At 40.9% G+C, this 23,304-nt stretch overlaps 1 protein-coding gene across 1 annotated transcript in view; it reads right to left on the bottom strand.

Moving 5' to 3' along the window:
• PEX5L (peroxisomal biogenesis factor 5 like) overlaps positions 1 to 23,304 on the bottom strand; it is a 113,462-nt gene that overhangs the window by 27,626 nt on the left and 62,532 nt on the right. The window contains exons 6-7 of the mRNA XM_044291059.1: positions 9,468 to 9,554; positions 2,592 to 2,708 (exon numbers count right to left, since the gene is read on the bottom strand). Of these exons, the coding sequence (XP_044146994.1) occupies positions 2,592 to 2,708; positions 9,468 to 9,554 (204 nt within the window). The remainder of the gene's footprint in view (positions 1 to 2,591; positions 2,709 to 9,467; positions 9,555 to 23,304) is intronic.

The following is a 23,304-nucleotide window of genomic DNA, read 5'->3' as shown; positions in this document are numbered from 1 at the left end:
CAATCTCTGCGCCTAGATTGCTGCCCCGGGCGTCCTTCGCGCTTCTTTTCCTGCCTGGGGCATCCCCGAAAGGGCTGCTGGGGGAGGCTCTTCCCCTTTTTGTCGGAGAGCCCCTCCATGATTTTATCCAATTCGGACCCAAACAGCCTGTCTGGTTCGAAGGGGAGCCCACAAAGATTAAACTTGGACGCGTTGTCCGCGACCCAAGGTTTCAGCCAAAGTGGTCTGCGGGCAGCCGAAACTAAGGCCATAGTTTTGGCGGCCAGCTTCAACTGCATCTGGGTGGAGTCGACTAAGAAATCCATAGCCAGGTTGGCTGACTTGAAAGCTGCTAAGATGTCATCCCTGGATACGCTCTGGTCCACATCTGTCTGGATCTGATTGAGCCTAGAGCGTAGATAGGTGGCCACTTCAGTGGCCGCAATCGAAGTTGATGCGGAGGCAGCGGCCGTCGCATAACTCCTTCTGAGGGTGCACTCTGCCCTCCGATCTAGAGGGTCCTGCAGACTAGACCCATCATCTGCAGGGACTAGAGTGCGCCGGGACAACTTGGCTATCGCCATGTCCACCTTAGGAATGGAACCCCACGATTCCACCAAGGGTTTAGCCATCGGGTACATAAGCTTGAACTTTCTAGTGAGAACTGGGCCTTTCTCAGGCTTTCGCCATTCTGTGCGCATCACAGAAAGAAGGGTCTCATCCGCTCTGAAGACACGCTGTGTCCGTACGGCGGGATCGGAGGACTCCCCAATGTCAACATCATGGTCCCCCGACCTGATGGACTTAAGTAACTTCTGCGTTTTTTCTGGAGGGAAAAAGCAAGAAGTGACCTCTTCCTCCTCAGAAGAGGACCCCACCGAACAGGGGGTGGGTCTTTCGGGTGGTGCGACTGGAGTGGTCATATCCATGGGAGTCTGAGAGGGTCCTGGTAACCTCTCATTCAATAAGCGCACCACTCCCTTAATGGAATCATCCACATATGTTTTCGTCCACTGAAACATCTCCTGCATCGTGGGTTCCGTGGACGCCGTGCGACAGCTCTCACACCTAGAATAGGGACAGCCGTCGTCTAAGGGCGTGTTACAATCAAAACACGCCAAATGCTTCCTCTTGGCCCCAGATTTTCGCTGATCCGGATCCTTGGGGGAAGCCATAGTCCTGTAATTGGAAACAAAAAAGACAGGTCATAACACCTACAAAAAAATTGGAGGTGGAGAAACGAGACCTTAAGGGGGCCCACCAGCACTAGAGATATATAGAGCTGCAGAAGGAACACACAAACCCACGGTCAAGCAATATAAGGATATCACAAGGCACAGGGAACTCTGGAGCTAGCTTGTCAAAGCAATGCAACCAGAGCACTGAATGACAGGCTCTGGGCGCTTAAAAGGAAGAAGCCCCGCCCCCTGGGCGGGTCCCAAATCGTAAGTATCCTAAGATATAAGAGAGCTAACAAAACTAGCTCAGCCTGCTCTGAATAGCTGCCCCGGGTCATCCTGGATCACAGGATATCTATCGGAAAATAATTCTTCTAAAAAGGGTGAGGAAGGACCTCAGCCGAGCTGTGAAAAAAACCGGAAGTGACGTAGCGCAGCTAGTGCGCGTCACTTCCGGAAGATGGCGGCGCCCATAGCGCCACGCGTGTGTGGCAATGGGAGGAACGGGAGACCAGGAGAACTGAAAAGGAGAGGGGAGGGGGACGCCCCGCTCCCCGCGGTCCCCAGGTATAGAAAAATCGCCGCGATCTGCCTGAAAATAAGGGCAAAAAAGAGAGCCATTTGTAGAAAAACAGGGCGATCCTTTATATTAGAAAGAAATAAAAAAGGAGCCCCTAACTCTCAGCTCCAAAGGAGCAATACGCCAGTCCAACCTGTCCAAAGGACAGAAAAAAACACGGTGGGCTGGGGGGGTGATCTCCTCCCTTTCAGGGAGCTGAAGATCGTTTATTGGTTCTTGGGCTCATTAAAATTCCGCCGGTCCTACCAGTCCACAGGGGCAGTTAACCCCGTCTGTGCTGCTGGTAGGACGTAAGGGAAAGTACCTTATTTCCAGCAGTCTTCTTTTTACTTTATTTCGTTTTGTCCTGTTGATATAAAAGCGCTTTTTATGATATGCTAATGAGGCTCCGAAGTGTTCCGCCCCCTCCCCACGTCATAGTCAACCTTCTAGAAATGCCCCGTCCTTCTTCCTGTCGGCGGCCAGAAAACTCGCGCAGACGCAGCACCGCCTGCGGCCTGCGTGATCATCAACCTCCTCAGGGCAACAGAAAAAAAAAACTGGGCACCTTGGAGCCTCATTAGCATATCATAAAAAGCGCTTTTATATCAAAAGGACAAAACGAAATAAAGTAAAAAGAAGACTGCTGGAAATAAGGTACTTTAGTGAACATAGCGATGGTGACAGCTTAAAATGGTAAAAGCAGGTGACAGATTCCCTTTAAAAGAAACAGCTGATGGCGCTATTCTAACATTATTCCTGCACAATTTTAAGGTATGAGTATTTCATATTGTAAGCATAAATGCAAAAATTATTGATGTGGACCAATTCAGAATCTGCAACAGAAACACATCAGCTTTGTACAATGTACGTACAGTTTCTTTGGAAGATGCTTCAGATTGATTGGATGAGCTTGAATTATCTGAAATCCAGTTCCGCCTTGCCATCTCTTCCCATTCAGCTTGCATTTTATCCCAAAATTCAGTGTCTGACTAGGAAAGATATAATCAAATCTTTAGCTCATGTTACAACTTATTTTTATACATTCTACAATGTCAACCAAAACATTATCCAGAATATGTCAGCGGGCATGAAAAGCAAGATATTCTACAGAAGAACAATAGACCACACAATGGTCTATCTTCACTTCTGCCCATAATAATACTTTATTATGCCCAGATCATGGTGTTTCTACTTATCTTTTCCAAAGGACATGTTGCACCTGACTAGAGATTTAGGGGGGTCATTTATTAGGACCGGTGTTTTAGACTCAGATCTTATTAAAAGCTCCTGCACTGGCGGTAGATCCACCGGAGTTATGAAGAGGTGTCGGCATTTTCATAACTTTGGCGGATCTACCGCCGCTTCTAAATGTAAGACAGCTTCCGAACTGTCTTACATTTAGACCTTTTTCTATGCCTGAAACAAGCTACTTCGTGCCCACTTTTATAGACTGGGCTTGGGTGGGGAAAAGTTGCAGATTGCAGCTTCATAAAGGACCCCCTTAATGCCTACTATTTGAAAATTAGAGCTTTTATGATGTTTGGAACACTATATGACATGGATATACAGATGTACATTGGCCAACTCAGTTCTGCTACATCTGTATATGGTCTTCTGCCTTCCTCTTCTAAAAATATTCTATTCAGCAGATTTTCTTAGAACTGTAAAAGATCATCTATAAATATAAAACCTTGAGTTGTCCTGTACCGTCAAGCTGTTAAAATTCTAGTCAGCCATTTCTTAGCTAGTTACTTTGGCGAAATTTGGTTGAGAACTTATAAAAGCTCTCATATACTCTAAAAAGGTAAATTTGCCTAATAATGCTGTACTACGGACAGCATATTTTTACATAATTAAGCATAGAAATGTTGGATGACAGTCCCTATGAAAGTATTAAAGGGGTGTTTCTGTACTTAGATATTGAAGGCTTTTTTTTCAGGATGTCTCCATAGGTCATGAGATTAGTGGGGTCCAACAGCCTGCAGTCCTATCGATCAGCTGTTTTGGGCGGCCTCCAGTGCTAGAAAGTATACAGCAGACAGAAGACTCCGTCCACCATGTTTGTCGTTTCCAGGGCTGGTGTACTTCCATTCCTGCCCGATTAGACGATTAATTGTCTAATCAGGCAGGAAGTGATGTATAATATGTAGACGAAAACGACTCTGGACAAAACTGTTCTTGCGGTGACAATAGTGCTGCTGTACTGCAGCTTAGCTCCATTCACTTGAATGGTAAATGAACTGCAGTATCCTGACATGGTCACTGTAGATGGACCCTTGTGCTTCTGGCTCCACTGACTCTATAGGGGCTGTTCGGTGGGAGTGCAGAGTGTTGGACCACCATCGATCTGACATTGATGAATCTATTTTGAGGATTTCAATAACTAAGTACTGGAAAACTTGCTTAATGGAAGTGATATTGAATGTCACCAAAAACTGTCAAAGGACTTATCATTAATGATGTTTTTTTTTTGGGGGGGGGGGGGGGGATGATAAGATCCTACAAAGAGTTGGGGTACTGTAGATGTATGAAAACTGTTTAAACAAGAACCCTCCTTTGTTTCCCCCAATGTGTTTTATTGTAGATGTAAATACATAAGAGTAAAGCTCAGATAATGTGCAAGTTACAATTTGTATTGAGATTCCTAATTAGAAGGAAGCAGGTGCAGATCCTCATTTTCTCTAATGCTCTGTCAGAGAGAGGGCACTGTGCTGCCTAATACGTTTACATATTTAATCAAGTGCGAATTAGTAAGAAATAGCAGAGGCTTGATGGGTTCCCATTGTGGATTTTCAAGCGGCAAATTAAGAGCTGAGTAAAACAATTCTTGGGTAATATGGAAATCTATGACCTTTTCTCAGCAGCAGAGAACAAGTAGTTACTAAAGAAAACAAATTTATCATATAAGATGCTTTTACTTCACAAATGTAAAGTGAAATCATAGCCACATATTGTGCCTCATCCAATAAACTATCTATGGCAGAAAATGGCATGAATACATTGTATGGCCAAGGGCTTTATTATCAATGTAATATATCATGTTTTTGTTGCTCAAAACTCAGAAGACGATAATATGCATACCATAGAAATGGCCATTGCCCCTTCTATGAGGTCATGTGGAAAGGGGGCCCCAGCTCAGGATGGCAGCACCTTAGTTCCTAGCGGGTGGTGAAATAATAAGCAAAGCAACCTCAGCAAACAAGATGGAAAATTGGTCCATGATGTTATGCCTTTCTCTCCTACACAGGGTAGGAAAGTGGGGAATTTATACTGTATATAAAAGGCCATTTAGTGTACCTTAAAGTGGCCTTCCAGTTTAATGAAAACATCCATATTAATGTGGGAATAAACAGAACATTTATCTGCTGAACTTCGTCTCATCTGCAGAGTCCTGGAAGCCCACTACAAAGATGAATGCACTGTGTATCCAGGGGTGGGATACTCAACGGCGGACATGCGGCATCACAACACATGTTAACATATACATACACCATATATATGCAACACACATAGACATGAATACACCATATACATGGTACACATACATAAATACGCCATATATTCACTACACATATACCACCCAACTTTTAAAAAGCCTAAGGAGCTAAACTATGGAATGGAAGTGCTCATCTCTAGCTGCCGCTTAACAACCGGATCTGGAGAGCCTGAGGGAACTGGCTGAATCCTAGTTACCATCGATAGGCAGAGCTGGCACCACCTCTTCCTCTATAGTAGTGATGAATGGCAGGGGCAATATTCGAATTCGCAATATATCACAAATATTTAGGTGAATATTCGGCAAATATTCGTGTTTTCGTGATATTCTTTTCGATTGCGCTATTATGAGTGCGCGCACAGGTACCCACGCACACACTATTAGCTACATAAGTGATAAAAATGGTTGGCTGCAACTTTCGAGATAGTGAGGAAAAACTCCTGATCACAGTAAGTAATTGTACATTACAGCACTGTTTTAGATTAAAATTCCATGCATGTAATAACAATAGCTTTATATGCAGATAGAGTTTTTCAAAGTATTTGAGATTGCACAAATCGCCACTATTGATACGAATATTTTAGCGCAATTTATACAACTTCACCTTTAATCAGGTCTGAAAACATAATACTGATTGTTGAACTTAGTATTGTTGTGACATCACATTGACTATTTCTGGAGCATGTATGTATGGACAGCAGAGAAATCTCTGTCACATGCACATTTATTTTCCTGCGCACACTATAGCCTATACTACCGTATCTAACACTAATTATATGGATTATATATATCAGCTAATGATCTCTATAACCTACACTATACCCTGCACTGGACCCTGGATCAGCTATTCAGCTACACAATTCTCTATTACTATCTAACACTAATTATATGGATTATATATATCAGCTAATGATCTCTATAACCTACACTATACCCTGCACTGGACCCTATCACCTATTCAGCTACACAATTCTCTATTACTATCTAACACTAATTATATGGATTATATACTTCAGCTAATGATCTCTATAATCTACACTACTCCCTGCACTGGACCCTATCAGGTATTCAGCTACACAATTCTCTATTACTATCTAACAGTAATTATATGGATTATATATTTCAGCTAATGATCTCTATAACCTACACTACTCCCTGCACTGGACCCTATCAGCTATTCAGCTACACAATTCTCTATTACTATCTAACACTAATTATATGGATTATATACTTCAGCTAATGATCTCTATAATCTACACTACTCCCTGCACTGGACCCTATCAGGTATTCAGCTACACAATTCTCTATTACTATCTAACAGTAATTATATGGATTATATATTTCAGCTAATGATCTCTATAACCTACACTACTCCCTGCACTGGACCCTATCAGCTATTCAGCTACACAATTCTCTATTACTATCTAACACTAATTATATGGATTATATATTTCAGCTAATGATCTCTATAACCTACACTACTCCCTGCACTGGACCCTATCAGCTATTCAGCTACACAATTCCCTATTACTATCTAACACTAATTATATGGATTATATATATCAGCTAACAATCTCTATAACATACACTACTCCCTGCACTGGACCCTATCAGCTATTCAGCTACACAATTTCATATTACTATCTAACACTAACTATCTGGAATATTTATATGTGATTTGGAATGTAATTTGAAAAAGTACAGCACAGTATTCAAAACTCCACAAAATGACTGCTGGGGAGTGTCTTAATTTATATAGTAAGGGGTAGGGAACTTTTATATTAACCAAGAGCAGGGCTGGACAAGCAGGAAGTGATATGTTGTGGCCTGAGCTAACAGACATAGAACCTTTGTGGCATATATCTGGTGTAGATTATGTTTTACGGTATGGTGTGACTTCTCTCCGCTCACGTCAGGCCTAAAAAAGTTGGCACGGTGTGGGCGGGGAAGGGGACAGGCCGGTAGGACCGACTCATTCATCATTTCCTACGCCTGATTTAGGCTCCATTCACACGTCCGCAAATGGGTCCGCATCCGTTCCGCAATTTTGCAGAACGGTTGCGGACCTATTCATTTTCTATGGGGTCGGAATGGATGCGATGCGGACAGCACACAGGTCTGCAACTCCGCAAAAGATAGAACATGTCCTATTCTTGTCCGCAGCTGTGAACAAGAATAGGCATTTCTATAGGGGTGCCGGGCGGGTGTGTTGCGGATCCACAATTTGCGGGTCCGCAACACACCACGGACGTGTGAATGGAGCCTAAGGCGTAGAAAATGGTCTAAATGTAAGACAGCTAGGAAGCTGTCTTACATTTAGAACTGGCGCTAAATGCGCTGATACTATGTAGAGGCCGGCGTCTCTTCATAACTTCGGCAGATCCACCGACTGCTATAGGAATTATTAAGATCGGCGTCTAAAACTCTGTTCTTAATAGATGTATTGCTTGTCAGTAAGTCTATCACTAATCTCGTCATAAATAAAGCCTCCTGTGGTGTTCCTGTGGAATGAACCTCATCCCCTGAGTCCATTTTATTTTACTCTGAACAAATAATTTAGTAACAAATAATGCTTCCTGTTTTGCGCAGCGATCATCTGTCATCTCCATCTGAATCTTATATTTCCTAGAGTAAAATGCTGATTTTGTGCAGAAGATGAAAATTGCTAAGTATGATTGTATCAGTTAATAAATTTGGATCTTGTGAAAAATGTGTTGCTTATGTGTCTGTGTTTTCAGAGGAGGTGACATGTAAGAGTAGATGAAGATCGTATCTGCTGAGAATAAATTGTTAAACCTTAAAAGACTTCATGCATGACAAACTTGCTTTATCCTCCATCCCAACCCCTTAAGAAAAAAAAAAGTCAAGGTAAAAATCCATTTTTTTATCATTGTCCAAAAGTTATTACGTAAGGAGGTTCTAAACAACAGAAATGTCCTATTCCTGTAATGTATAATGCCTAAAGCATTACCCCATTCCCACAATGGAATATTACATTTAAGGAAACCTGGCATGTTGAAAATGCCGTCCAATCTATGGGCGGCATGTTATAGAGCATGAGGAGCTGAGCAGATTGATACATAGTTATGCAGGGAAACAATCTGTAGCATTAGTATATTATTTATCCAAACATTTGCTTATTCTGGGTTTAGGAGTCCAGTAGGTGGTCCTACTTACTGACTGACAGCCTTTCCTGTATGAGAATGCACAAGGAAACTAGGTCACTGATTAGGATGGCCAACTGGACTTCTAAACACCAGATAAACAGAAATTTGAATGGATAAATGGCAAGGAACTGAATACGGAACTATTTCCCACGAAACTATGTATTAAAGAGAACCTGTCATGTGGATATTTGATTATAATCTAACTAATTATATACAATCATTAACTACTAAAAAGTACCTTAGATGTATTCACTTACTGGTGTGACAGATGGTTACCTCATAATATAAACACAAAGATGCCACATGCCACATGCTAATGAGCTGATTTGAGTCCAGCGTTATGTCAGTGAGTCCAGCGTTTTTATAATTCAGAGCTATAGGGAAAGTCAGGAGCTCATGAATATTCAGAACTCATCATTATCAGCTGGAGCTTTTCAATACAAGATGTTGGTAGATTGACTGGGTCATTTAAAGAAAGTGACCCAGCATTTTGCTAAGAGAATCAGTCACTTATTTATGTTGCCCTTAGTTAGGACACCATAAAACTGGTGACAGGTTCCCTTCAAAGGGAATCTGTCACCTCTGTTGAGGGCAGTATAGTATAGTTACCGACCCACTGAATTACCTTTACAGTACTGACAGGGTGGAATCATAGCAAGGTTTATTTTCCATATATCTCTGAATGGAAACATCTCCGCCTGGTTCTCAAATCTTATTTTGCATGCAATTCAAATTTGACATAAAAGAACAGATGCTTTTATAATCTTTTCCTTTCTAGAATCTGTTTTCATCTTTACTTAACAAAACAAAAACTCAACATCGCACACTACCCACGTAGTGCACTACATATTGGCCTAAAAGAAAGCACGTTTATCCAGATAGATGGGACAAGATTCTCTAAATTGCCAACTTCATGTGCTATCAATGTGCATATGATTTCCACTAGGTCCAAAAAAGCTAATCAATTGCTCAATCACAATTGGACCACAATGGATTTTAAATCTTCAGTTTAACATACGGCCTCTTTGCTGATTTTGTGAAGATGTGAATGTGCCCTTTAATGATGCCTATATGTGACACATTACCTCAACTGCAGCCTTTGCTCTTTCAAATTCTTCCTCTAGTGATTGGTTTCTGGACAAATATGCTCCTCCCAAGCGCAATTCTCTACCCTGAAAAATAAAGCATTAAACATTGCCATATAATGGATAAAAGACACATGGATTTGAATTTTGGATTGTCAACTTTATTTCATCAATCGCAATCTGTAGAACTAATCATAGGAAGATTCAATGATGTATCTTGAAATACTATATGCCAGCCATATCTAAGACCCTGTATTATCCTCCATTCTGAATCTACTAATCTGTATTTGCTTGTTTAAAGCGATACATACAGTACCATCAGAAAGGGGTATTTTTCATTCAATTTTCATAGAAAAACACATTTTTATTTTCAGCGTAGACATACGGAACAAGATAATCTGGAACCTCACAAAACCAGATGACAGACAAGAAATGGACAATACCCAGACTACACAGACGCATAAGAGTGGCATTCTTTATATCAGCATTTTAGGCTGCTTCCCTAAGATTGTCCAGTATTCCAGAATATATGATAATCCAACACAAATCCCATTGAGGCAGATATACTTATCCTGTAGATGGCGTAAACTGAGACCGGCAGTTAGACATGCACCAGATTTATCACTTAGACTACATGATAAATTTGGCGCATGGCTAGACACTTTGGGGGTCATTAATTAAGATCGGCGCTTTAGACGCAGGTGTTAATACCCCCTGCGCTGGCAGTGGATCTGCCGAAGTTATGAAGAGGCGCCGCCTCTATATAACTTCGGCATATCCAGCATCAGTCTAAATGTAAGCCATCTTCCTTGCTGGCTTACATTTAGACCAATTAGAAAATGATGAATGAGATAGGGCCGGCCTTTTCCCTTCCCCGCCCCCCCAGATTATGCAGCAGAGAGAGTCCAGAGATTTTTGTATTACAACCGCTGGACTCTCTCTGCTGCATAATTAACAAAGGGACTATATTGGTCTTTGAAGATCTTTTGTGATCCATTTATGTCTATGTAGATGTTTTGCCTTCTTACCTTTCATTAGTGGACATGCCTTTTTACTAGCAGGAACCGTGATGCCTACTACTGATTCCATTGGAACCTTTTAGTATCATATAGAGTGATTCACTGCTATATTATTAACATAGTATTTGTATTTATATTTTTATTGTTTCAGTTTTAGAAGTACATTTTTAATAAATTGTGATTTTTCCATGTGATACACATAAGCTGAGTGCCAGTCTTATATCGTTTTCTTTTCCGGTAAATCATGCCCACTTTTTGGGCTAGGCGCAGAGTTCTCTAAATTTAGATGTACCACATTTTGGCTCAATTTTCCAACTAATTTTGGTAAATGTGGTTCATTGGGGGAGATGTATCAAGCCCCATAAATCTGAATTGTGGCAGAAAAAATAATTCAAACCCAGTTTGCAGAATTTTTTTTGACTTTTTGCCTTTTTTTCACTTTTCCTGCCACTTTTGTAAAAAGTTTTTGCGGAGTCACAGTAGGGCCTAAGTGGCCCAACACATTTACCACTTTTCTGGCACAAGAAATGCCTGAAATGTACACCAGCTCCTAGCCGGAACAAATTTCATATTGTGGCAAACAGACCTGGCAAGTTGTGCCACAATTATTATTAAGAGGTAGCTCTTAATTTTGGCGCACCTCATGCCACGGCAAACTAGATGAAAAATGGTGTTAGAAAAGGTAGTCTTGATAAATGTCCCCCATTAAGTTAAGGAAGTCTTACATGTTCATAAAACGCTGCCCTCTTGTCATCTCCACCACAACCCTCCAAAAGACTGCGATCATTACTGGAAGATCAGATCCCAATGGCCCTTAAAGACACACATCTTACACCAAGCTAACCAATGCGTGCATAATGTTGCCCATAGCTGTGATTTGTACAAAATATCTAAATATAAATTACAGTTAGATCTTTATTCCATTAACCATCTGTCATTTCAGCCAAAACAAATATTCAAGCCCTCATTCACACAGATTTTCTTTAGTATGCATGGATATGCCCATTCTATAATGAAGTAATACTACACCATGCTTTCCATGCTCTGCTATCTCTCTGTCTTTAATCTCCTGTCACAAAGTCATCGTGGTCTCCTGGCTGTCTCTCTGGTGTACCCCTTGCAATTTGGTTTTCATGCTTTACATTTACAATCTTAAATTCTCTGACTACCGTGTTTAACCTGATCTGGATTTATTAGCTGTGCTGGACACAGTAGATAAATCCACTACTGGTCCTTTTGTCCTATGGACAGTATTAAACTATGTTAAGCACGTTTCCACCATGATTCCAGGATTTACTGTTAGGTTCTCCTTGTACAGCTCCAGATGGAGACATAATAAACAGTTTTGATTTACAGGACACTTTTTGTGCTAATTATTCCCAGTTCTACACTTGTACACTGATACCCAGCTGTGCCTCTGTGCTGTCAAGACTTTTCTTTATATGGATCTCAATCTTTCCGAAACCATAAGCCATGTTTAATCTTCTCCTAATATTACAAAACCTGAAATGTCTCTTTCTGTGTCCAGTGTCCCTATTGCTCGTAAACCCCAAGCAAGCTTCCAATTCAGATTTGCTGCTTATTCTTCCTCTTTCCTTGTCTAACTGTTGACAGTAAAAATTAATAACCCGATCTCTTTATTTTGAATGTATTTAGTGGACTTTAATCATACCTCCCAACTTTTGAGAATTCCAAAAAGGGACAATATCAGCGTTATAGCATGCCGTGGCAACTTTTTTTTTATGCTAAACTACGCCTCTAACTCTGCCCAATACCTCCAATTCCTTTTGTGCCCCCACACAGTAGTTATGCCCCCTTACAATAGAAGTCTTCCTTAGTGCCACCTTCACAGTAAAATGCTCTGTTAGTGCTCTCTTAGTGCCCCTTCACAATAGTGATTCCCCATTAGTGCCCCCACACAGTAGTATTGTCCCCTTATACCCCCTCCCAGTAAGGATGTCTTGTTAGAGCCCCACAGGTATTCCCCTTTAGTGCTCCCATTCAGTAGAATGTCCTCTTGGTGAAACACAGTAGTTATGCCCCCTTCATGACCTCACACAGTAGGATGCTCTCTTAGGGCCCCTTTACAATTGTGAAGTCCCTGTAGTTTTAATAAAATATAATAAAAAACATTCTCACCTAACCTTGCCTATTGAATGGTGTAGCAAGGAGTTGACTGGCCAGATCGGGACAGTTGGGAGGTATTCATTAAATCTTCATGAGATTTTTTGCATTTTAGTTTCTTACTCCCTGCATTTCAAAAGCCATACCTTTTTTTTTATTTTTCTGTCCACATGCTTGTTTTTGTTGGACAAGTGCAGTGGCTAGGTTGGCTCCAATGCTACTCTGGGTCCCCAGACACTGCCGAGGTGTTACCACGTGTTGCTGTTCTCTAGAATGGGTGGTAAAGCATAGTGCACCCCAATGATAAATAAGTACAGATAATCAGGGTCTGCAGTTAACTGGTGTGCTTCTTTACTGGAGAAACATTACATGTTACTTATATTCTGAGGGCCAGTGAAGAGCTACCAAATTTATATAGTTTTTTGTTATAATACTTTTAAAAATAAAAAACTTTCCAAAAACGACATCTGAGAGTGATAGGAGCCATTTCTGATTGTGGACACTGTCAGCAAACATCTGCTGTAAAAAATAGCAGGCACCCACTGGCTATTGCGCCAGCTAAGTTTCTGAGCTGCCGCCAAATTTAAACATCTGACATGCTTTGACGGATGTAGAGAAGGGATTCAAGTTTAATTGCTAAGGGTACTTTCACACTTGCGTTTTTCTTTTCGGGCATAGAGTTCCGTCACAGGGGCTCTATACCGGAAAAGAACTGATCAGTTTTATCCCCATGCATTCTGAATGGAGAGTAATCAGCATGATACGGTTTTATCTCAGGCGAAAAAAACCTGAAGACTTGCCTGAATGCCGGACCCGGCATTTTTTCCCATAGGAATGTATTAGTTCCCTTCTGCGCATGTGCAGACTGAAAAAAAGGTGAAAAAAATAAATGCCGGATGACACTGGAAAGACGGATCCGGCATTTCAATGCATTTTTTCGACTGATCAGGCATTTTTAAGACTGATCAGGATCCTGATCAGTCTTACTAATGCCATCAGTTAGCATACATTTTGCCTAATCCGGCAGGCAGTTCCGGTGATGGAACTGCTTGCTGGATCTCTCTGCCGCAAGTGTGAAAGTAGCCTAAACTAGTTATTTTGTTTTATGCTAAACACTGCATAGCTGTTTCCTCAATGAGTTAAAGGGGCTTTCCTATATCAACTTTTGTGACATATGACTACAATATGCCCCAAAATTAATGTCACAACCATGTGGGACCCACCTCTGGTACTATGTGCAGCTTAGCTGCTATACAATGTATGGCGCTGTGCTTAGGATGCTGTGAGGAGGCTGCAGTGCCCTCCAGATTGCCGCTGCCTCTTCAAATAGCTGATAGGTGGGGGTGACAGAAGTCAGAACCCAACCAATCAGATATTGATGACCTATCCTGAGGATAGGTCATAAATATTGTACTATGGAAAACCCCTTTACGGTTATTTTACACAGACCGATAATTAGGCTTGGTGACGCATGACAGCTGAGGCCAGTCATTGGCTGCAGCAGTACACATGACCACTCCATCCGGAAGTTTACAGACCAGGATCGGAGGACCAGTGAACGGAGCCAAGGATCTGGAACCAAGCGGCAAGGAGCAGGCGAGTATGATTTTCTTTAGGTTGGGGTTAAAATTTAAAAAAGCTAAACAAGCTGGGCAACCCCTTTAACAACATTTAATCAGGATTTACAATGGGCAGCAAAACAATTTCCAGTTTCTCCAGTGACTATAGAGTCTTACACTGTATTAATCAAGGTGTTTTATACTTCACTATTTAACCTTTACCGGTGTAGCCATGCGTGTGTGCAGACCTTCTATGATCTATTGTGTATAAAAGGCTTTAGGATGCATGATAAATGTAATGGCTCACTTACTGGTTGGATATTTGCAGGAGTAATCAGTGTTTTTAGCTCTGCCTATTATAGAGAATCCTTCACTGGGATATATAGTCTGTAAGACATACATCAATGTGCTAAGAACATCCTATTTATTCATATAGTGAGCATAGCATTAGTATCATTTCTGTCCATAGATTCAATGTTTGCAGAGCGCTGTTGCATCTTGCCTTTTGTTTTGTATTGCCGCCATGCTGTACGAAACGTTGTGCATTTATTTCATTGTATAGGATGTCCTGAGTAACTTTGCTTTTGTTTTTATCAAAGGGGTCTGTTCAGTTGCTACAATATGCTTTAATGTGTGCCTTTTCACAAGACTGTATATGGACAGACACATTTTCTAAAATGATCATCAGTCTGTCAGCACATCCAATAATAAGACATTGTAGAAACATTAAATCTATAATATAAGAACAGTATATTTTTTAAGTGCCCATATACTGGACCTTCAATAGCTGTTGGCCGAACTCTTTCCTGACTCCTCCATGCAAATACATGTTCGGTCTGGCCAAACGTGTAGATATATTTTTTCAGTTGGAGAGAGGATAGAGTAAAACGATTGGCATTGAAATTCATGTGCCTAATCCTTCTCTCCCCCAAAATCATCTGTCGAGGAAGAATCGGGAACTCCCCCTATGTATTAAATTGTCATCCGGTCCTGCCAAAAATTGTGAGTTTGGCTGACAATAGCATAACTTAAAACTGTACTGTACATGCATAGTAGACACCAAAAACATCTAAACAAGCCTTAAAGGGGTTTTCCAGGCAGGCAAATAAAAATGCCTCTCTGATGCTACTCTCCACTGCTCTCTATTTGCTGTCCTGGCTCAACACTCCAGAAATGACTGGAAAATAACTATAAGGCACTGACTATACTATCTATCTATCTATCATCTATCAAATGTCTCTATCTATCTATCTATCTATCTATCTATCTATCTATCTATCTATCTATTATCTATCTAATGTCTCTATCTATCTATCTATCTATCTATCTATCTATTATCTATCTAATGTCTATATCTATCTATCTATCTATCTATCTATCTATCTATCATCTTATTTTATCTATCTATCTATCTATCTATCTATCTATCTATCTATATATATGTCACGGACGGTGTACAGGAAACAAGACAAAGCAACATGCATATATGGCTCACTGGATCCAAAGCTAAGGAACCAAAAGGGAGACCCCTGCACAAGACCTAGCACTTTCCCTGGCTGCTCAGCCTATGCAAAGATCCCAGAGGTGGATGGTTGCATATCCACGTACCTCGACTATATAACCCCTGAACACCCTACAATAGTGAGGGGACACGACCACAGGCTCCCTACACCAGACACGGAGGGAGTCAGGGTCACCTGGGATCCAGCAAACAGAAAATAACAGATAAATGTTCAGCACTTAACTTTGTAGCAGACTGGAAAACAAGATCAGCATGCACACACACTCCAGGAAGTAGTATAAGCCGCCCAGTAATGCATTATGGGGCGGAATTTAAAGGGATGCAATCAGTCCAACTACATGACAGCTGAGAGAGGCTAACGAGATGAGGAACTGAACATCACAACAAACAAACTCAAGGAGGAGGTTCTGAAAGGCTTCTGTCAGAGCTTCTCAGCTGTCTGGTTGTGACACTATCTATCTATCTATTTATCTATCTCCTATCTATCTATCTATCTATCTATCTATCTATCTATCTATCTATCACAAAGAATAAGAGCTTAGCAGCTGGCTTTGCATTGTAAAAAAAAAACACTGGATCCTAAGAAAATGAATATACAGCAGAGGAAAAATGTCCCATGAAACCAAAAGGCCAAAATACATGGTACACTACAAATCCACCTGAAAAATCCCGCAATATGCATGCACTCATGACTGTTACAGTATATAACCGGTTTCACTTAGTGATTATTCAGTTTCATCCTGGAAGCTGTTGCTAATATTTTATGATGATGTGTTTTGCACATTTTTGTCACTGTATGTCTAAATATGATAAATAACAATATATCACATAATGCATAAATCTAAACTATTTAAACTACCTGCACTAAATTCCCAACAGTGCAAGTACAGATAGCAGGTGCAGTGTATTTGAATGGAGAAGGCCGAGTGATGTTTCTGGAGTTATTTTTGTCATGACCCTCCACCAGCAGCCATTTTATGGACAAGACCTTTGTGTAGACAGCTCAAAAGACTTGGTAAACAAGAGAGCATACCTTATAAAAAAAAAAAAAGAAAACGGTACATAATGTCAACAAAGGCTATATTAGCACCATAAACTCATCTTACAAACAAATTGGTCAACGCCTTTAACAAAACTGTGCCCTTTAATTGCAGACCCCCCAATAAGGCTTCTAGAGTTGAGCGAACCTACCTTTTGGGGTTTAAGTGAATTATGTAATGGATTCCATTCTCCCGGAATCCATCACGTAATTCAATGCCGGCATGCCACATAATACATGTATGGCCAGCCCTGAGGGTTCCGTTCTGCTGGCCATACACTTGTATTATGACGGCATACAAAACGGGGGAACGGAATCCATTACAAAATTCACTTAAACCCCGAACCCAAACTCGAAGCTGTTAAAAGTCAGGTTTGCCTAACTCTAGCGGCTTCATTTACAATTTATCTTAATCACAAAACTTGTTGCCAATGTACCATGGTTATCGTGCTGGAAGATGACTCGGACTATCTGAGAATAGATACAATAACAAGATTTGTAGCATTTCTTTACAGGAGAGGTGCAGGTTGGGTCTAATCTCAGACCTCTATGTCGGTGGTGGCAATGACTAGCATACAGCCAAATTGTCACATGATAACAGATCATTGAACAATCAGACTTTGGGGGCCCATTCAGCAAATATAAGGTTCCAAAATATTTTGTATGGAGTTAAGGGATGACAGACCCTTGAGAAGAAAACTTGAAAACCAATAAAGGTGGCAATAAAAAGTCCTACAGGCAGACAGCAGCACAGGACAAAGCAGTACAGTACGTTACACCATAAGCAGGTAGAAATAATGCAGAATGTGTGCAGCCCCTATGTAGTTAGAAGCAAGGGAATAAGCAGCTTGTGCTTGCCGTATGACCTGGTCTGGTCTCCCAGCTGACCTATAAATAAAACCTAGGCAAAAGTTTAGGCCGACATAATCATTATATCTATAAAAACTATTCAGTCACCTTTATTAGAGCCAAAATCCCAAAACTCCTGTAGGCCTGCTAGTTGCTAAGAAGCCCTGTTTCACCAAAATAGTGTTCACGCTTTGGTGTTGGAGTGAAACATCACACTGAGCATAGGAGGGAAAGGGGATACCGGAATAAGGCCTGAAAACTAGGGACAGAAGATGGACACCTCCTAGAGAAATCCCTAACTCCAGTCCTGAAAGGCTACCAGTATGAACAGGCCCCAAAGGTAGGCAAGTTCATACACCAGATACTTAGAATCCTATCTCACCCTATAGGACCCTGGAACTAATGTCAGGGATGAGACTGCCTGTTCCTCCAAAAGGAATGAGGAACAGGAGTCTCCTTCAGGCCTTATACAAATGATAGGGAAATGCAACACACAGAACCCAAACAAAATACAAAAAGGGAAAGGAAATCCACCGAGATCCACACACCAGCTTTTCACAACTAAAACTGAAGCTCTAAACCACACAGCATTGTGGGAGAAGCAACAATAAATAAGGAAGGTTAAATGACCACATTAGCAACACCTGAGGCAAGGGGTGTAGCCATTACCAGAAACAACACAGATGCCTATTGATCCACAAGGAAAACCTGTCAGATCAAACCATGTGTTGTTAGTCTTACCGATCTCCTTCCACCTGTCGCTCGAACGTCCGTGACAGGTAGGTAGAACAAGTAATGGGCATCAAAAGGCCAGCACATGCTGTGGAACTGGCACATCCTGCTTTAGAGGATCCTGTTATTAGTGGCACACATTGCAAAGAACAGCCTGTACAAGTATCTCTTGTAGAATATTGTTAATTATGGCACATTTTGTAGACTTCAGATACCATTATAGATTAAAAATGTTGGTACTAAAGTTTATAAAAAACCTGCACAAAATGGTTACATGTACCATGGGACTATGAGTTACAAATATCTTTGTCTACTTGTGATGGTTTCCCATGCTCCAACCAAACTATAAAGGAACAACTTTTAGCTGCTTCCACCTTGTGAATTACCGTACAAGTGCCTGCACTACTCTTAGCAGATGTTTGTACTGTACCCTGTGAATTTTATAAATACATGACCTGTTCTCCATATGTTGTACTGCCCAATGGGAAAATCTACCAACTGCACCCACCTCCCATGTTGCATGAACCAGATTCTGAATGGATACCTCAGCACAAGAAAAGCTTCTAGCCATCTGCCTCTAAATTCTCTGCATTACTGGAGTTGACCTTTTGTGAATTTACCACAGTAATTTCTTGTGTTTTAACTAAACAAAGCAAGGCATTTGTATATGCCTCACCCACCGGTAAATAAAGTATATGGAATACCCTACTTGTGTCTGTAAACTCTTCCAGGTCTAGATTTAGGGGCACATTTATTAAGACTGGCTTAGGTGTCGATCTTAATAAGCCCCTGCACTTGCGATGGATCACCGAAGTTATGTAGAGGCGCCAGCTTCCTAGCTAAACCAGGCGTAGGAAATGACAAATGAGATGGGCCTACCGGCACTTCCCCTTCCCAGCCCATGCCTGTTTTTTAGACCTGGCGTGAGCGGGGAAGAAGTTGCAGACTCTGCCACAACATGATATGCAACAAAATCTACTCCAGATATACACCACAAAAGTGACGTATATTGGTTCATAAATGACGCCCTTAGTTTTTTTTGCCCAAGTCAGAAGTGAATGCAAAAACGTTAAAAAAGTGTCATTCCTTTAGGATGGATTAAAAATGCCTACAAAACACCTGCTTTCTAAAATCTATAAGCATTTTAGAGTCATTTATTAATTGATATCTTTTAGTAATATGCTTTTCTGTGAACTTTAAAGCATATTAAAAAGCAAAAATATGAAATATATGGAGGCACATTCCATTAAAAAACACTACACCTAAAATATGCTAAATTAGCACCACTGACCACAAATAGACACATTTACACAAGACAAACTTCACATTTTTTCCCGTTAATAAATTAGGGCCTATATCCCTATAGACTAACAACAAATATAAGGCCCTAGAGGCTGTAAAAAATGCATCTATATACATATAAATCCAGCCTAACTATAGCAGAAGAAACAAACATTTTAACCATTTCAGCCCCAGGTTTTTTTTTATTTTTGCGTTTTCGTTTTTTACTCCCTGCCTGTCTGGGCGATAACTTTTTTATTTTTCCGTTAACATAGCTGTCTGAGATCTTGTTTTTTGTGGGACACTTTCTAATGCCATCATTTAATAATGCATATGATGCAATTCCGCAACAGTTTTATGGGTTTCGTTTTTAATGAGTTCCCTATATGGTAAAACTGACCTGTTACTTTCATTCTCCAGGTCAGTACCATTAGAGCAATATCATGTATATATATAGTTTTTCTTGCATTTTAATACTGAAAAAAAAATTTAAACTTAGAAAAAAATTCAGACCCCTATAACTTTTTTGTAGCTATGTGTACACAGCTGGGTGATCTGTACTTTTTATTGATAACATTCTGGGGTGTATAAGACTTTTTGATCACTTTTTATTAATTTTTTTTTGGGAGGTGAGATGACTAAAAACTGCAAATTGTCAATTTCATCGTTACATTTTAATAGTACAGGCGTTTTTGCACTTGGTGATACCCATTATTTGTATTGTTTACATTTTTTTTATTTACATTTTGGGGAAAGAGCGGTGTCATTTTGATTTTTTTTTTATATTTTTTTTAATATTTTTTTACACTATTTTATTATTCCCACAGGGAACTATAACAAGCATTCATCAGATTGCATTAGCATTGGAGTGTATAAGAGTTTCAATGTATTACTATGGAGCCCTGTCACAAGCAGGGGCTCCATAGGAACTAATGTGCGACAGCTGAAGCAGCCACACAATGCATCCGGCTCCCCCAATCTCAGCTGTGCGTGTGCTTCCGGATTTTAGAGCATTCAGATGTCGTGGTCACGTTTGACCAAGGCATCTGAATGGCTAAAAGTTCACGATCGGCATTACCACCAGTCACAGACCTTAGCAGTGGGTGTCTGCTATGTGAAACAGCAGGCACCCAGCGGCTATAGCGCCCACAGTACGCACAAGCGGGCACCATGTTTAACGAGCCGACCTGCGCCGTACATGTATGGCGCTGGTCATGAAGGGGTTAAAAGGTAACTGAGTTTTCAACAATATAAAAAAAAATAATGCTTGTTCTGGCTGAGGACATAGTTTAGATTATATTCAAGCCTCCCCAAGCACTCAGGCGCTGTGTTTTTGGCTGCTAACTGCTTTGCTGTTGTAAAGCGGCATTCTGCTGTCCTCACAGAGCTGGTGGGTGTGTCCCCTGCAGTTGGTCCGCCAGTACTATACTAGTCTAGACTTCCTTTTACAAACTTGTAACCAGCCTGAGGAGAGCAGACATATAAACCATATGTACCTGGGAGACTACGTAAAGTGCATTTCTTCCCAGCAGTGCCTTTCAAAGTTATGATTAGCCCAAGTAATTATCCCTCTTCTGGTATAAGAGAGTAAGGGCTCATGCCCACGAACGTAAGCGCTCCGTTCCCGTGCTGAGGACCGCATACGGCGGTTCCGCAATACACGGGTCACCAGCCGTGTGCATTTCGCTTGAATGGGTCCGCAAATCCGGAGATGTGGTGCGGAGGCATGGATCGGAACCCCACGGAAGCACTACAGAGTGCTTCCGTGGTTTTTCTGGCCGTGCTTCTGCACCGCAAAAGAGTAGTGCATGCGGCTGCCCTATGGACGGTGCCGTACATTGCGGACTGCAATTTGCCGTCTGCATCACAGGCATGGAACCATTACGTTCGTGGACATGAGCCCTAAGGCTTGAGGACACAATAACATATTTAAGGAAGGCATTCTAAATGTCAGGGATCAGTTCATTTTTTCTCTCCAGTGTCTGAGATGATTAGGTGTTGGCATTCCAGCCCCCACTTCAGTCCCTCCAGTTCTCTCTCTGCTGCTACGCATTTAGTAACGGTGAGTGGACAACAAAATTGCTAGAAGGGAGACCACTATGGTAGGGATTTCAAAAAGGTTTTTAGGGTGAAAACATGAACATTTTTAATAAACATAATTTGCACATTTGTTCAGGTTCACCTAAAGGGACCATTGAGAATAACTAGTTGGAAAAGTTAGGGAGTCATTTATCAAACTGGTGTAAAGTAGAACTGGCTTAGTTACCCATAGCAACCAATCAGATTCCACCTTTCATTTTGGACAGCTCGTTTGGAAAATGAAAGGTGAAATCTGATTGGTTGCTATGGGCAACTAAGCCAGTTCTACTTTACACCAGTTTGATAAATTACCCCCTCAGTGACCATTTAAGCATTAATATGGATCAGAAGAATCTGAGTTCATGGAAACTGTGGTTAAAGATTATATAATTGTATAAGAAGAAATATCCTGAAAGCGGGAATAGATTAAGCAGTTCTATCCAATGTAGACATCTTAAAAATGAAAAAGGATTTACGGGTAGACAGCACAGATAATGAATATATAAATATACCAATCTTGATATAGCCGCATTTTAGAAGCTGAGTACCAGCTCATCAATACTTAATGATCTGCTCCATTACAAGCCACAGAATGTAAAGGTCATTTTTCAGGAGGTGTAGGGCATTAAAGTATTAGCTAAGAGCAGACGTGACCATTCCTTTAACCACTTGTTAGTGACCCTCTGCTACTAGACACTCACAGGATAACGGCTACATTTTCTCCATGGACATGACAAATATGGCCACAGTAGTGGAGTAAAAACTTTAGTAAGCGCCCCTCAGTATGCAGATTTTCTCTTCTCTGTATACTCATACTTTTTATTTTCCACAGTACAATGAGATTGAGAAGGTGTTGCATTCTGGGCATCACTGAAGGCAAATTCTTCAGAATCTTTGTAATATCTGTTCATTGCATAATTTTGCTATTTTTACTTATTCATTTGTTTAGGTTAGTTCTCTGTGCAAAAACATGTTGGTACATGAAACATCTGAGAGCTCTGCAGTTTCCCCATCAACCAGACAGGGCCACATCCTGACCATTTAGGAATCCAGTACTTGTCCACTCTTTTGGTTTGTCCCTGAGTCTCAGGAAATAAATGAGATCGCTCAGACACCCAGCAAAGCAGACCATTCTCCTTGGAGGAGTCTTTTTGGCTGGAGGCATGGTGCCACCTCTGACCTGTAGAACTGAATAAAACATTAGCTTGATTTATCATTTATTAAAAGTGAAATATGCAAACGTATGTATTTCCTCTGTGTGCTTCCATACAGAGTCTATAGTGTGGCGTACATAAGACGACAATCTCACTTAGGTTTTTTTACCCTGAGTTTGGCCTTCTTCTGGCTGTCTACCATTTTTTTGCTGTATGAAATAGCGCATTCAAAGACTTCCAGTAAAGATAAATGTATGCTTCGTGGTATACTTTTTAAAACATGGAAGCTTATGTGTAAAGCTGGACATTCACGTTAGTCTTTTCTCAGTCGAACCCACCAAGAACGGTTGGTTTGCCTGACAGACTAATGTGTGTAGGGAGCTCCTGACTCTCCCTCGACAGATGATGTCAGGGGAGACAAGGATTGGGCGAAATGAATATCTTTGCCCGATCATTTTGTTCCCCATGGATATAAACCA

This window comes from Bufo gargarizans, chromosome 4 (genome assembly GCF_014858855.1).
Source record: "Bufo gargarizans isolate SCDJY-AF-19 chromosome 4, ASM1485885v1, whole genome shotgun sequence".
Taxonomy (NCBI): domain Eukaryota; kingdom Metazoa; phylum Chordata; class Amphibia; order Anura; family Bufonidae; genus Bufo; species Bufo gargarizans.
The sequence above is the reverse complement of the archived record's forward strand: the minus strand, read 5'-3'. Positions and strand labels throughout refer to the sequence as shown.